The following is a 16606-nucleotide window of genomic DNA, read 5'->3' as shown; positions in this document are numbered from 1 at the left end:
AACAATAAAAGGCAACCCAATGGTCTCTGAGGCAGGCTGGTGGATAAGTCAGGAATATTGCCTTGTATGCATTTTCATGATCCATGCTAAGAAGAGGAACAGTCTGGACACTGAAGACCTTTCTTGAAAGTCTCTTTTGTGTCACTCCCAGAACTATAAAAAGAGATCTGAATATGATTTCAATTGATTTTTCCCAAGGTTTCACTGTATGCAAGGCAAAGTGAACAGTCTTTGCGCATATTAACTCAAAAGAGATTCTCTCCTGTCCTTTGTCTCTCCTGTCATTTAACCAATCTCACCCAAATGGATCATAATATGTACATCAGATAATACCATCTAGTCAATAAACAAATGAATAAAATCCAACATATTTGATATGATCTCCAAAATTTAATGCTGTTTTCCCAGCCCCTTTGAACTCTTTGATGTCATTCCCTTCTCTCTAACAGGATTAAATTCTAACAAAATGTGTATGTTCTCCCTTGTTGCAACATAATGTGACAAAACATCTGCCTGATTCCTTTGAACTCTGTAGCTATAGCAGTTGAGGTTTTCTTGAACTGCTAAGAGCCAGAGGGGCATCTCATGAAGATTCATCTGGTGGGGGCTGGAACTTCTTCGGCTTTACGTGAAGTTCCTGGAGTTTAGAGACATAAAGAGTAGGAGACTCTATGAATATAGTTATAAACATAAATCAAAAGACAAATATGAATGCTATTATAGTTTACAGTATAATACCAGCATTTTCAAGGAAAAAGCAGTGTACCTAGAATATAATGCATCTTATGTTCTAAAAGCATAACTAGGCTGGGGGCATGGCTCAAGTGGAGAATACCAGCTTAGCAGCTGTGAGTCCCTGAGTTATAACTCCAGTACCAGACTAGGGTGTGGCTCAAGTGGTACACCATTTGCTTAGAAGCTCAAGGCCTTGAGTTCAATTCCCAGTACTATAATAAAAAGATTATGAATTGAGGGAGGTCTTCACATTTTCTAGGTTCGTGCTTTATCAATTGAGCCACAGCTCCACTTTTGGTATTTCTTCTGATGATTAATTGGATAAGAGTTCATAAACTTTCCTGCCCAAGTTATTTCTGAATTATGATTCTCAGATGTCAGTCTCCTGAGCAGCTAGAATTACAGGCATGAGCCACTGGTACATGGCTCAAGAAAAAATATTTTTAATCAAATCTTAGTATTGCCAAAACATAAAAGTATAATTATTCCCAGGCAGAAACCTAGTGTTGTGAAAGATGAAGAACAGTGCACAAAGGAGAACAAAATTTTTAAATATCAGCTTAATCAGAAAGTTGACCAACTGTAAGTTCAGTTAGAGAAATTTTCCCTTTGGTATAGTCAACAGACTCCTCTTTTTAAATGAATGCAAATTACATACATATATACACATGAAACATTAAAAAAAACCTCCAAATATGAAATACTTATTTTTAATGTTTTTATTGTAAAAATACTGTACAGAGGGGTTAAAGTTACATGAGTAAGGTAATGAGTACATTTCCTATTGAGCATTGTTAGCTCCTCATTTGTTATTCCTCTACCATCCCTTTCCTTCCCACTTCCCCAACTCCTCCCCGCCCCCAAAGTTATAAAGTTCATTTTCAACATAGTGTCTTGTACTGAAATACATATTTTTAACTCATGTTCTTGTTCATACATCATGCTCTTGATCAGCTTTTGCTAAATTAAAATTCAGTATAATCTAAAGTACATTTTCAATTTTTCTTTTTTCTTTTTTAGTGGTATTAGGGTTTGAACGTGGGTATTGTACTCTCCAGGTAAGTGTTCTACCACTTGAGCCAAACCTCCAGCCTCATATGTGGAAATATATTAATGTATTAGAATAATTATTGTGCACTGAGGAGGTAGCTCAATGATAGAGTACTTGCCTACCTACCATGCACAAGGTCCTGGACTCAATCCCTATCACTATAAAACAAAACAACAAAATAATGTTATTGTTTGATGGTGAGGTAAAAAATTTTGATAGATGGGTTTTAAAATATTCTATTATGCAAATCAAAGTGTTTAAAAAAAAACTAGAAAGGGTTCTCTGGAACCAGGTGTTGGTGGTTCCTGCTTGTAATCCCAGTTACACAGGAGGCTGAGATCTGATGATTGCAGTTAAAAGCCAGCTCAGATGGGAAAGTCTGTGAGACTCTTATCTCCAATAAAAGCCAGAAGTGGAGTTGTGGCTCAAGGGGTAGAGTGTTAGCCTTGAGCTTTAAAAAAGCTCAGGGACAATGCCCAGGCCCTGAGTTCGAGCCACAGGACCAGCACTCCTCTCCTCCCAAAAATGGTTATGATGAAGAAGATGTAATTTTGACGCCAGCATGGACAGAAAAGTTCAAGACAATTAATCTCAAAAATAACGATCCAAAAGCCTAGCTGGAGATATGGAAACAACAGCAGTAGGACATTCAAGGCTATGCATTTTTGCTGTTATTAAAAAAAATCAGATATGAAAGAGGATATCAAAACAGATTTGAATAAAACTTTGAAATATTATAAGGAAATACTTTTTAAACCTTTACACCAACAAACTGTGGAAGATCTGGCATAAATAGATGCATTCTTAGATAACATCATCATACCAAAACTGAGCCAAGAGGACATAAACCATTTAAACAAATCCATAATGAGTAATGAAATGGCAATAAAAGACCTCTCAACAAAGAAAAGTCCAGATCATGATGGTTTCAAAGCTAAATTCTATAAGACCTTTAAAGCAAAACTAACACCAACACTCTTCCAACTCTCCCATGAAATAGAAAGGGAGAGATCACTACCAAATTAATTCTATGAAGCCAGTGTTACACTTATCTGAAACCAGACAGAGACTCCACCAAAAACAAAAGAACTATAGACCACTATTTCTTATGAGTGCAGATGTGGAACTTCTTAATAAAATTCTGGCCAAACAAATTCAACAACTAATAAAAAAACTCATACATTATGATCAAGTGAGAGTCATCCCAGGGATGCAAGGTTGGTTTAATACATGTAAATCAATAAATGCAATGCATTAACAGAAACAAAGATGCAGAAACACCCTTTGATATGATCCAACATCTTTTTATGATAAAAGCTCTGGAGAAACTTCTGAATACACAGAACATTCCTCAACATAATGTAGGCTGTTTATGACAAATCTAGAGCCAACCTTATATTTAATGGTGGAAAACTAAAACTATTTCCTCAAAAATGAGGAACAAGACAAGGATGTCCGTTTTCTGAACACATTTCAGTATAGTACTAGAATTTGTAGCCAGAATAATCAGGCAAGAGAAAAGCATAAAGGGGACAGTGAAAGAAGTCAAACTGTTCCTATTTGCAGATGACATGATCCTTTGTCTAAAAGACCCTAGAGACTCCACTCCCAAACTTCTAGAGCTAATCAATGATTTTGGCAAAGTAGCAATATACAAAATTAACCCATGAAAACTAGTAGCTTTTCCATATACCAACAATGTACAGATAGAAAAGGAAATCAGAAACAAGTCCATTTGCAATAGCCTTAAAAATCTAGGAATAAACTTAACCAAGGAAGTGAAGGATCTATAAAATAAAAACTATTAAACTGTAAAGAAAGAAACAAAGAAGTTGAAAGACCTCCCATGTTCATGGATTAGTGAAATTAATCATGTAAAAATGGCTATACTTGGAAAGGTGATCTACAAATTCAATGCAATATCCATCTAAATCCCAATGTCATTCCTCACCAAGATAGAGAAAACAATCCAAAATCCCCTATGGAACCACCAAAGACCCCAAATAGGTGAAGTAAGTCTGGGCAAAAAAAAAATGCAATGTTGGACCTAAATGCTGTACTAATAAAGAACAGGTTGGTACTGAGATAAAAACAGACCTGAAGACCAATGGAATGGACTGAAAGACCTAGAAATATTATATACTTACCGCCAGCTGATATTTGATAGAGTCAGAAATATATATTGGAAAAAAGATAGGTTTTTCAACAAATGTTGGGAAGACTAGATATCCGTAGATAGAAGACTGAAATTGGATTCTTGTCAATCTCCTTGCACTAACAGCAACTAAAAATGGATCCAAAACCTTAACAACAGACATGAAACCTGGGAAGTACTACAGGAAAGAGTAAGAGAAACATTAGAATTTCTTGGCATAGGCAGGAACTTGCTGAGTAGAGTTCCAGGGGTTCAGCAAATTGGAGAATTGACGAATGGGATTACATCAAACTAAAAAGTTTCTGCACAGCTAAGAGCATATGCTTAGTAAGATAAAAGAAAGCCTACAGATTGGGGAGCTCTTTGCCAGCTATGCATCTGATAAAAACCTAATAGTCAGGAGCTCAAGAAACTCCCTCCTGTCCCTGGCAAGTCAATAACCACATTACTAAATAGGCAAAGGAACTAAGACTTCTCAGAAGTAAGAATAGCCAACAAACACATGAAGAAATGTTCAACATCCGTAGCAAATGCAAATCAAAGCAATACTGAGAGTCCATCTCACCCCAGTAAGACTGGCCATCATCAAAAACACTAGCGATAACCAATGCTCGAGCGGATGTGTGTTGCGAGGAGGAGTAAAGGAGCCCTATTACCCTGTTGGTGAGAATATTAACCAGTGCAATCACTCTGGAAGGCGATTTAACAATTCCTCATAACATTAAACATAGACGTACCCTATGATCCAGCAATACCACCCCTGAACATCTCCCTAGAACTTTATAAGGTAGGATACAGTAAAGATATTGCACATCCATGTTTACCGTTCCACTAATTATGATAACCAAGTTATGGAAACAGCCCAGAGGTCCTATACCAGATGAGTGGATCAAGAAAATGTGGTACATATATACAATGGAATTCTGAGCATGTATCAGGAAGAATAATGTTTCGTTTGAGGCAAATGGATGGACCTAGGGAAAAATTATGTGAAGTCAGGCTCAGAGAGACAATTGGAACATGTTTTCTCTCATTTGTGATAGCTGGAACTAGACTCTAAATGTATAAGTAAACACATACGGGTCATATGCATGCATAAACAAATGTCTTAAGAAAGTATGGTATACATAGGGGATATTTCAAACGGCGTCATTCTGATGTGGGGCATCATATGACTTCCCTTCTTCTTTTGTGTTGTTGTCAGTTAGGGGGCCTATGCCCTAAGGCCTTACTGGGTCTTCTCCCAAGGCTCCTCTAGTCCCACCACTGGGCTATCCTCCCCAGTCCTTACTGCAGTTGACTGCAGTATCTAGGATGGGAAGAAGCTTCACTGCCCATACTAAGATGACCGTGAGGGAGGTGGGTTGGATGGGCATGCTATTGATATTGGGAATAGTGTGGGGAATGGTACTGAAAACCCTGGATCCAGGAACTTGGGGTAGGGGGGAGAGAAGGGAACGTGTCTTACTACACCTGTTTTGGATGCCATGCGGGACACTTGTGATGTTCCCTTCTGTGGAGTCTGCACCCACGCCTCGGTCTGACGCCTCTCATCTTGCAATCCAGCGACAGCTTGCTGGGACAGATCGAAGTGAAAAAGCCTCTGACGCAGGTGTTTTTGCTCCCGGAGTGTTTGCTGCAGGTTGTCTCTGGCATTCCGCAAGCGAGAGACCACTTCCTCTCGCTCCTGGCGCAGGAGCTCCAGCTCAGAGGCCAGAGCCCAGGTGTTCTCCTCACGCTGGTCCACCTGCTCCTGCAGCCTCCGAATGCGGCGCGCCAGCCGCTCTCGCTGCTTGGCTGCCATTCGAACCCCCAGGGCCAGCGCGCTCCAGGCACAAGCCCTCTTAATGGTTCGAGGGACCTGCGAGTCCGCCACCACAGACTTCAGGCCGTCTTCAATGTCATTCCAGGATCGCGAGCGGAAAGTAAGATAGAAGTCTGGCCCGCCCCCATTACCCAGAACCTCCTCATTAATGAAAGTGATCACCTCACTATGGCGGAAGCCACTCTTGGGGTCTCCAAAATCGATCGCCATGACTGCCACAGCCTAGTTAGCTGAGCTGCCAAATGGCTACCTCTCAAATCCTGGTTAAGGCTGAAGATCACAAGCCAGCAGGTCCACGTGACAAGTCTTACCTTGGCAACGGTAACCAATTGGTTACCAATTGGCACGTCACAGATGTGGGCTGAATATGTAAGTACTGCCTTAAAATATGCTGGGATCAAAATATCCCCAAAGAGCTCCTATGGCTCCTCTTGTATACCCTGCACCCACAGCAAACTTCCACCTCACACCTTCCAGAGCAATTTCAACTGGTTACATTTTTTCCCCAAGACCAGTACTCAAACCCAGTATCTGATGCTTTCTCTCATTGGCTGGTGCTCTACCACCTAAGCCACACCTCCAACCCCTCATTTTTATATTTTCATACAAAACACCTTGAGCGTCTTCATCCTCACTCTTTCTGCTTCTTCACTCACTTTTTCACTTTCTTCCTGCTGGTACCCACTAGTTCCAACAGAGCCGGATTCACTTTCCTATCACTTTTTGTTTTTTTAGTGCATGTTGTGCCATGGGGTTTTACTATGGAAATTCAGATGTACACATATTCTATTTTTGGGGGGGGGGGTCCGGTTGTGGGGCCCGAACTTTGGGCCTGGGTGCTGTCCCTCAGCTCTTCAACTCAAGGCTAACATTCTACCACTTCCAGCGCCACTTCCGGCTTTTTTTTTTATTCTGCTTATGTGGTGCTGAGGAATCGAACCCAGGGCCTCAGGCATGCAAGGCAAGCACTTTACCACTGAGCCACCTTCCCAGCCCACACATATTCTATTTTGATCAGAATAATCCTTTATTTTTTTCTGTTGTTAATAAACGGTCTTCATTTTCACTTTTAGTTGTATGGTACTAGAATTCCTAGACAGACGAATAAAGCAGGAGAAAGAAATAATAGGGATTCATATATGGAGGGAAGAAGTGACATGATCCATATTTGCAAAAGACATGATCATACATTTAACACATTGTATAGACACTCTTGTAAGAGCTTTTAAGAGACAAGACATGCATTCTCCCCTTTTTTCGTTTCCATGTTTTATTTTTATTTTGGTGCTGATGCTGGGGCTTTAATTCAGGGCTTCTCAGTTTTGGTTAGCTTTTTTTTTTTTTGGTCATGGGGCTTGAATTCAGGGCCTGGTTGCTGCCCCTGAGCTCTTTTGCTCAAGGTTAGCGATCTACCACTTTGAGCCACAGGGCCATTTCCAGTGTTGTGGTGGTTAATTGGAGACAAGAATCTCACAGACTTTGCTGCCAGGGCTGGCTTTGAACCTCTGTCCTCAGAACCCAGCCTCCTGAGTAGCCAGGATTACAGGCATGAACCACCATTGCCCAGATAGCTTTTTCCTCTTAAGATTGGCTTTCTATCACTTGAGCCACTTCTCCGCTTCTGAATTTTTGCTGGTTAGAGATAAGACTCTCACTGACTTTTCTGCCCAGGCTAGCTTTGAACTGTGAACCTTAGATCTCAACACCTTGAGTAGCTATGATTATAAACATGAGCCACTGGAACCTGGTTTACTCAACTGGCACTGTAACATTTGAGTAATGGCTCCAGCCCAGCTTTTTGCTGGTGTTTTAGAGATTAAATCTCATGGTTATTGTTTTTGTGGTATTTATTTATTTATTTATTTATTTTGCCCAGACCGACTTCAAACAAAGATCCTCTGGATCTCAGCCTCCTGAGTAGATATGAGCATAGTCATGAGCCACTGTACCCAGATGGTAGTGTTTTGACACAGTCTATTACAAATACATGTCCAAGGCTGACCTGAACTCCTTATCTATCCCACACTCACTTTGAACCCAAGATATTCCTATCTCAGCCTCCATACTGCTAGGATTACAGGCATATACCATCATATCCAGCTTTCACATAAAATTTCTTATTCTTTTATTTTTCATTTCTTTTCTTCCTTTCTTCCTTCCTTCCCATTTACCAGTATCAGGGCTTGAACTCAGGACCTTGTATTCTCAATGGGCTTCCTAGCTCATGGCTGGTTCCTTACCACTTGAGCCTCACTCCAGTCCAGCTTTTTTGCTGGTTGATTGGAAATGGAATCTTAATGACTTTTCTGTCTGGGGTTGGATTCCAACCATGATTATCCAATCTCAGCCTTCTGAGTCAGTAGGATTACAGTCATGAGCCACTAGCATCCAGCATTTCAGATTAATTTCTAATCAATAGACAAATGCATGGGGCAACCCTTTTGGGCTCAGTTCCTTTTTCTATAACTTTCATTTGCTATATCAACCTTCTTCTGTACAGTCAAAAGCTTTCTGCACAGTTCCTTCCTGGTATTAAGCAAATGATCTTGCAGCCCTGATACTCAGGAAAACTCAAGTTATTGAGATATGAAGTCCCTCGGCTTCCTCTCTGTCCACACTCTAGACGCCAATATCTTCTAGCTGCCATTTAATTAATTAATTAATACAAGATCTGCCAATGTAGCTCAGGCTGGCCTAGAAATTTCTATATAGCCCAAATTGGTCTTGAACTCTTGATCCTTTTCCCTCAGCCTTGCCAGTGCTGGGATTAGAGGTATAGAACACTACCCCTGAATCTCCTCAGCAGTTTTAGTACATCTTATTAACCCTATCTTTCCTGCATCTCCCCCATCTCATATACTCCTAGATATTTTTTTCCCATACAAGTTCCTTTCATACTTGAAATTCCTTTACTCTATGCCATGTCCTTGTTCACACCATCCTTTCTCTCTTCTCATTAGAGAATAGTCTAAGTTATGTCCACATCATTGTGCTCCTTTCGTCATTCAATCTGCTGCACTCTGGTTTGCAACTCCAAACCTCTAGTGTAAATTACAAAGGTTGCCAGCAGTCTCATTCTCATTAAAAAGCTAGTGAAAATTAGTCTTCATATAGCCTTTCAGTAATATGTGATATGTTGTATATATTGTTCTTGCATTCTGTCTTGACATTTTATCCTGTCTTAGTTTCTTTTATTTTACTTTTAAATCAGCATATATAAATTGTACAGAATAATGAGGTTGCACTGTGATCTTGCCATATACACATATAATGCACACTGATTAAAAACATGTACTTTAAGCCAGGCACTGGTGGCTCACGCCTGTAATCCTAGGTACTCAGGAGGCTGAGATCTTAGGATTGAGGTTCAAACCCACTCCAGGCAAGGAAATTTATGATACTCTTACTTTCAATCAATCACAGAAAAAGGCAAAAGTGGGAGAGTGCTATCCTTGAACAAAGAGAGCTTAAGGACAGCACGCAGACCCAGAGTGCAGGACTGGCAAAAAAAAAAAACCCACAACCAACCAACAAATATGTACTTTAATTGTATGCCCTCATTACTCTTGTATACAACCTATACCTCCCTGTCACCTTCCTCTTTCCAAATAGTCTACTCTCATGTTATTTTATTTTTATTTTTTATAATTTTCATATTTGTTTCAGATTTTTATTGTTAATATAAAGGTGATGTACACAGGGGTTACAGTTACATAAGTCAAGTACTGAGTAAATTTTTTTTCTTTTCTTTTTTACTTACGTTTAAGTCACTGGGCACTGTGCCTGAGCTTTTCTGTTCAAAGCTAGCACTCTACGACTTAGGGCCATAGCACTACTTCTGGTTTTCTGCTGGTTAATTGGAGATGAGAATCTCAAGGACTTTCTTTCACCAGCTGGCTTTGAATCACAGTCAAGTCTCAGCCTCCCGAGTAGCTAGAATTATAGGCATATGCCACCAGAGCCTAGTTCTGAGTACATTTATTTTTGATAATGTTACCCCTTCTCTCACTTTCTCCTAGTTTCCCTCCCATCCCCACTCACAAGTTGTATAGTTCATTTTCAGCATAATATCTAATGAGTACCACTGCTGCATTTGTTTAACCCTTGCCATTTTTTTATGTATTTTTTTTGGGGAGTCCGGTCGTGGGCCTGAACTCTGGGCCTGGGCGCTGTCCCTCAGCTCTTCAGCTCAAGGCTAGCGCTCTACCACTTGAGTCACAGCACCACTTCTGGCTTTTTTCCTTTTTGCTTATGTGGTGCTGGGGAATCGAACCCAGGGCCTCATGCATGCAAGGCAAGTGCTCTACTACTGAGCTACCTTCCCAGCCACCCTTGTCAGTTTTTAAATCTGGGTTTTACATATTAAAACTCCTTTGTTTATATACATCATATTTTCTTTTTCTTTTCTTTTCTTTTTTTTTTTTGGGATCCGGTCTTGGGGCCTGAACTCTCAGCCTGGGCGCTGTCCCTCAGCTCTTCAGCTCAAGGCTAGCGCTCTACCACTTGAGCCACAGCACCACTTCCGGCTTTTTTCTTTTTGCTTATGTGGTGCTGAGGAATCGAACCCAGGGCCTCAGGCATGCAAGGCTAGCGCTCTACCACTGAGCCACCTTCCCAGCCCCTACATCATATTTTCTTTACTCATCTGTTGATGAGCATCTAGGCTGATTCTATAACTTGCCTATGGTAGATAGAATGGCAATATATATGTATATGGAAATATATCTACTGTGTGCTGAATTTAATTCCTCTAGGTATATACTTACGAGTAGTATAGATGACTCAAATGATAGTTTTATTTATAGTTTTTTGTAGAACTTCCATACTGATTGTCATAATAGTTGCACTAATACATTCGCACCAGTCTTGTATCAGGATTATTTTCCCCCACATCCTTGGCAGCAAGTGTTTTTTTGTTTTGTTGGTGATAGCCATTCTGTCTAGGTAAGATGATGTCAATGTAGTGTGGGTTCATATTTCCCTGATGGCTAAAGATGCTCAGCATTTGTGGCCATTTGTACTACTTTTGAGAACTGCTGGTTCAGTTCATTTGCCAATTTAGTTATTGGATGAATTGTTCTTTTTTGTGTGTGTTAGTGCTGGATCTTGAACTCAGGGTTCATCACCACCCCTGAGCTTTTTTTCTCAAGGCTGGTGTTCTAACACTTCTGGGTTTCTTAGTGGTTAATTGGACAAAATAGTCTCCCAGGCTTTCCTACATGGGCTGGCTTCAAACCATGATCCTCATATTTCTTCCTCCTGAAGAGTTAGGATTACAGGCATGAGCTGCCAGCACCTAGATGAACTGTACTTTTAATGGTTATTTTATTTATTTTTCATTGATAATTAATTAATTTTGAGACAAGGTCTGTGCATGTAGTCCAGGCTGATCAGGAACTTGCTGTGTAGCTCAGACTTGCCTCAAATTCTCAATCCTCCTGCCTCAGCCACCCAAATGCTGGGATTAAAGCTGTGACCCAACATGTCTGACAGTAATGTTTAATTTGGGGGGGGGGGCTGTCCTGGGGCTTGAACTCAGGGCCTGAGTATTGTCCCTGAGTCTTCCTGTGCTCAAGTCTAGAGCTCTACCCCATGAGCCACAGCATCACTTCTGACTTTTTCTAAGTAGTTTATTGTAAATAAGAATCTCACAGACTTGGGCTGGGAAGGTGGCTCAGTGGTAGAGCACTTGCTTTGCATGCCTGAGGCCCTGGGTTCGATTCCTCAGCACCTCATAAGCAAAAAGAAAAAAGCTGGAAGTGGCGCTGTGGCTCAAGTGGTAGAGCGCTAGCCTTGAGTTGAAGAGCTGAGGGACAGCGCCCAGGCCCAGAGTTCAGGCCCCACGACCGGATCCAAAAAAAAAAAAAGAATTTCACAGACTTTCCTTCCTGGGCTGGCTTTGAACTGTGATCCTCAGGTCTCAGTCTCCTGAGTATCGAGGATTACTGGCATGGCCCACCAGCACTCAGCTACTCTCCTCATTCTTTTTCTTTTCTTTTTTTTTTTATTGTGAGAATACCGTACAGAGGAGTTACAATTACATGGGCAAGATAATGAGTACATTTCTTCAAGCATTGTTGCCTCCTTGTTGTTTCCCCTTCTTATACTCCTCCCCTCCCCTGACCTGATCCTCCCCTCACCTCCACCAAAGTTGTTAAGTTCGTTTTTCGACATAACAACTTGTACATCTCATTGTTGCAATGAGATGTATCCCTAGTTAAATGATTTGTTTTTTCCCTTTCCCTCCACAAATTATACCAACATCAAATACAGTGAAAGTATGGGTTATACTGTGGGGGAAGGACATACAAAGCAACATAGAAATCATCTTATAAATATGATAGAAACAATTGCATGAAAGGAAAAAAAACCAAAAAAACATTTGAATACTTATCTTGGGGTTCATTCCACTCACATCAACTTATCTGACCTTTTCTGCTTGACTCATACATATACTAGTTATTGCAAATAAGGGGAAGCATGGGACCTATGTTTCTTTGGGCCTGGCTTACTTCACTTAATATAATTTTTTCCAAGTCTTTCCATTTCCTAACAAGTGGGGCAACGTCATTCTTTCTGATGGAGGCATAGAATTCCATTGTGTATATATACCACATTTTCTTGATCCATTCATCTACTGAGGGGCATCTGGGTTGGTTCCATATCTCAGTTATGGTAAATAATGCTGCAATAAACATAGTCGTGCTGGTAGCTTTAGTGTGACCTTGTTTGTGATCATTTGGGTAAATGCCCAAAAGTGGGATTGCTGGGTCATAGGGGAACTCTATGTGGAGTCTTTTGAGGAACCTCCATACTGCTTTCCAAAGTGGTTGAACAAGTTTACACTCCCACCAACAATGCAGTAAGGTTTTAAGGGAGAAAATTTTAAAGAAAACAAAATGCTGAAATGCTAATGAGTAGAGAAAAAATTTCTAATGATAAAACTTAATGCTTTTGACCCCATAGGTACAGAGCAGAATATGTTCAAAGGTAAAATTGACCCCATGACTCAAGTAAGCTCAGCGAATGGTTATAAAATCTCCAAGGAGTCTGCTCACAGATCCTCTACTTGATTGCCAAACGAGGTACCTCCTGGTGCACCCTTCTGCATATCATGTTCATTCTGAGCTTTATGAACCACATCAACAGGGTTCTTTGTCCTCTGACTTTTGGTCTTGGTTTGACTGAGGAGAATTACTAGGAGGAAAACTTACGTTCCCCTTCTTTCTCTCCCTACAAGATCACCTGATGAAGTAAACAGTTCCAGAAGAACACCACTTCTCTCAAGGCAACCAACTATACATAACTCATTCCTGGGTCCTGTCAAGTACTTTTTGACCCTAGAACCTTAGAGTTTAGTGATAGCAAGAATTCAATATTGACTATGGGTATTAACTGTGAGATTTGTGGTTCCCTACACACATTCTCTTACAAGTAATCACTTTGTAAATAAACACTCTTCCAATTATTATCTAGTGCTTGTTTATTTCTTTTTTTTTGTATCCTTGACTAATACTGTCATTATCCAGAAGCTTGTAATGAAGTACATTCTTGAGAGAAAGCTGCAAGACAGGTAGCTTATTATATCCTTGAATATTTTTTATCTTTCTTTTTCCCTTTGAGCCTACAACTTAAAAAACTATGCAAAGGAGTCTTTCAATACCTTTTCCTTACCGTTTATTTCTGTTTATTATATCCCAATCCACTGCTCCAAACACAAACACACATGTGCATGCACACACACACACACACACACACACAAATACTAAAACTTCTATTTTCTGCATAGATAAAAACAGTGTACATTGTTCTTCTGTGTGATTTAATTAAATTACTGTATTACATATACATATTTAAGGGAAATTCAGTACAGAAAAAAGTGAGTAATAGAGGGAAATATTGAGATTATGAGACTCTCAAATCAAACTATACCCTCCTAGTAGATCCTAGGCCAGAGCAGCTTCCAAGGGAAAAATGGTTTTTGCTGCAGCCTAGCATCTCAGTTGAAGAAAGGACTGGAAATGTTTGTCTTTAATTGCAGTTGCCACAAGAGATTTACCCTGAGAGATAGATTGTGGTCAGATATGCCCTGAAGTCACTTAGGCAGGCTTTCATCAAGCATATTTAGAGTTTTTCTTTAGATCTTTGCTCCATTCCCTACCTCAAAGCTTCTCTCTAAGTGTCCATTTCCTGCACAAACAAACAGAACAATTTATACTAGGACTCAACCTTGATGAAGAAAGCAAAACTGCTCTGATGGAGCACTCTTCCGAGAAACTGGAACATAGTGACTCAAAAAGAAAATCCCCAGACATGAAACAACTTTTAGTTTTACCCTCTTGTGGATGAAACCTTCAAGAGTAAAAAATAAGTTGAGGTGAGAAGAAAATGAAGCTCTTCAACCAATTAGTTATCAATTGATAAGTTTTTTACCCACGTCTTCCCAGTATTCCTGTGGAAAAATAAGTGAGATGATCCAAAGAGAGGAAACCATAAATTTAAACTTATTTTAATTTATTATGTTCAATAAGCCTCTAAGACAACATATATTTTCTACATGAATACCTCCCCCAGTAAATGGGTGCAAAAAAGATAACTTTAAGATAATGATTTTAGAGGTATAGAAGATGAGAAATCATAACCAAAGTCTAGCATGAACAAAACCATGAAAGCATTTGGAAGTAATATTTCTCATTTACAATCAAGTAAAACCAAGTAAATTGCAGCAGATGGTATACAAATCAAATCCTAGTACAGCACAGTATAGAAGACTTTCAAAATTAATCAACTACAAGTTTATTGAACAGCTAAATCCGAATCTAGTATGAAGATATTTGTGAATCCAGTTCTATATAATATCCAGTTCTGTATAATGAAGTTACTTTTTCATGTCCTAGAAACAACCCAAACTTTGTTAGTATTCTTCAATACTTTCTGGAAACTATGGATATGATAGATTCCATTGAATATGAAATACTACCTGATGAAAGAGTCATAATTCCTTGCTTAACAGTAAATGTAATTAACAAGATCATGTATTATATACAAAATATAGCACCAATAGTTGAATTCCTGTGAAATGTCAACTGTTTTAACTCACATTTGACATATGTTCAAAGTGTTTGAGGGTATCATCCATTGATTTTTAAAACGATGGTACTTCCTGGTAAACAGCAGCTCAGAATAGAAAGAGCCCTGGACCTGGAGTCAGATGCAATGCAGGTTGTTTCCTCTAACTGTTCTCTAATATCTTTTCCAGAGCTAGTGTTCTATTGTCTTTTTCTATTAAATCTTAAGAGTTGTATTGTTTTAGGCCATTTAAAAATGATTTTAAATTGTTGTTTCCATTTTATACTTTTTTCTTTTTAACAGTTTTGAAAATTGAACTCATTAAGGAAATGGGTTGAGAAGAAATAGTTTCTTTGCTTCTTATGTTTTCCATAGAGCTGCTGTCCTATATATCTTCTACCACTTATTAAAAGTGATCACCCTTCCCTTACTCTGTTGATAAAAACTTAGAAGGTATCTGGGAAGATTCCAAAGAGCAGTAGCAGTCGATTTTGCCACAAAGTCAAAAGAAAAATAGAATGTTAGGGACTAGATTGGTATAGTGAATTTACATAACTGGATCAAATGCCTAACATTAACTATCTTAGAATGTCTTAAGTGAGTCCATTTAACCAAATGTTGCTTTTGTTCTCAGCTTTTCTTCTGTCCAACTCTACATGTTTACATTCTGCACATCAGTGTCTGACCAGAAAAACCACAAGCCCTGAAATTGTCCAAACTAATCTCAACAACTTCCTTTCCAAACTTACTTTTTTTTATATCATCTTCATCAACAATCCACCATCTCCCTGGTTTTAGCCAAGCTAAAAACCTTGTGGTTTTTTGTCATTCCATAGTCTTTTCTGTCTCCAACCCACCCTTCACATTATGATTGCCAAAGTGCTCTTTCTAAAATGAAAATGTAATTGCAGAGCTTCCCTGATTAAAATGCTTCAAAGACTTCCCTTCACCTACTGAATAAAACTCAGTCCCTGGAATACCTGTCTAGCACAGTGTCCTATCACTCCCTGACATTCTTCTGAGTTCTTTATACTTGTTCCATGTACTGATCCCCTATAACAAAACACAAGATGATTGTTTCATGATTGTGGCTTCATTCTCAGTTGGAGATAGCTATTTTCTTTCTTGTTTCTCATATCTTTTCCACATACTGGGTTTATAACTCTCATCACACTATACCATAGTTATTTTTCCACTTGTTTCTTCACCAGACTGCCAGGACCCTGTCAGGGAGAAAGTAAACACTGTAGAGGATATCGACTCTGTGAACATCTATGTGGCATTTAAGCTTGCTTTGAACCCTGACACGCTTTTCACGGATGTGTGCCTTTTCTCTTTGTCCCAGACTTCCCCCTGGTGGAGGTGCTAAGAAGTAATTCAACGGTCACATGGCCAGAGATAAGATAAAGCAACTTGGCTGATCTACAACCTGAATAAACATCTGCCTCGTGTCACTTGTTTTTTAAGTAAAAACAAAACTGGCCGATGAGCCTTGGCATCAGGGTGACCTGGCAGGAGTTTTCTGTCTTGCCATGTATTAGATGACAAACCCTAATTTCAATTGTCAAGGCTACAGCTGGGGGTCAACATAGCCATCTGTGAGAGTCTCAAAAAAATTATACTGTCATAAATCATATTGTCAAGCAAATAGCTCAAGAATTGGCCAATGGAACTCAGTCATATTTTCTCCTCTGCCTGAAGCTGAGGCAAACTTGTTTGCAGGAGTATTTTTTAGTTGGTACCATAATACCATGGAGCAAGGAACCAACCA

The 16606-nt window shown here is 39.5% G+C and overlaps 1 protein-coding gene across 1 annotated transcript; it reads right to left on the bottom strand.

The window, feature by feature from the left end:
* Positions 1–583: 583 nt before the first annotated feature.
* LOC122095399 (testis-expressed protein 13C-1-like) lies at positions 584–5982 on the bottom strand. The gene is made up of 3 exons (XM_042665810.1): positions 5410–5982; positions 3934–4119; positions 584–637 (listed from the first exon to the last, which is right to left on the bottom strand). Exons 1-3 carry the CDS (start codon positions 5974–5976, stop codon positions 584–586), a joined length of 807 nt encoding a protein of 268 aa, XP_042521744.1. The 5' UTR covers positions 5977–5982.
* Between the last annotated feature and the right edge of the window lie 10624 nt (positions 5983–16606).

This window comes from Dipodomys spectabilis, unplaced genomic scaffold (assembly GCF_019054845.1).
Source record: "Dipodomys spectabilis isolate Male_0828 unplaced genomic scaffold, ASM1905484v1 ptg000348l, whole genome shotgun sequence".
In the NCBI taxonomy this organism is placed as follows: Eukaryota; Metazoa; Chordata; class Mammalia; order Rodentia; family Heteromyidae; genus Dipodomys; species Dipodomys spectabilis.
The sequence above is the reverse complement of the archived record's forward strand: the minus strand, read 5'-3'. Positions and strand labels throughout refer to the sequence as shown.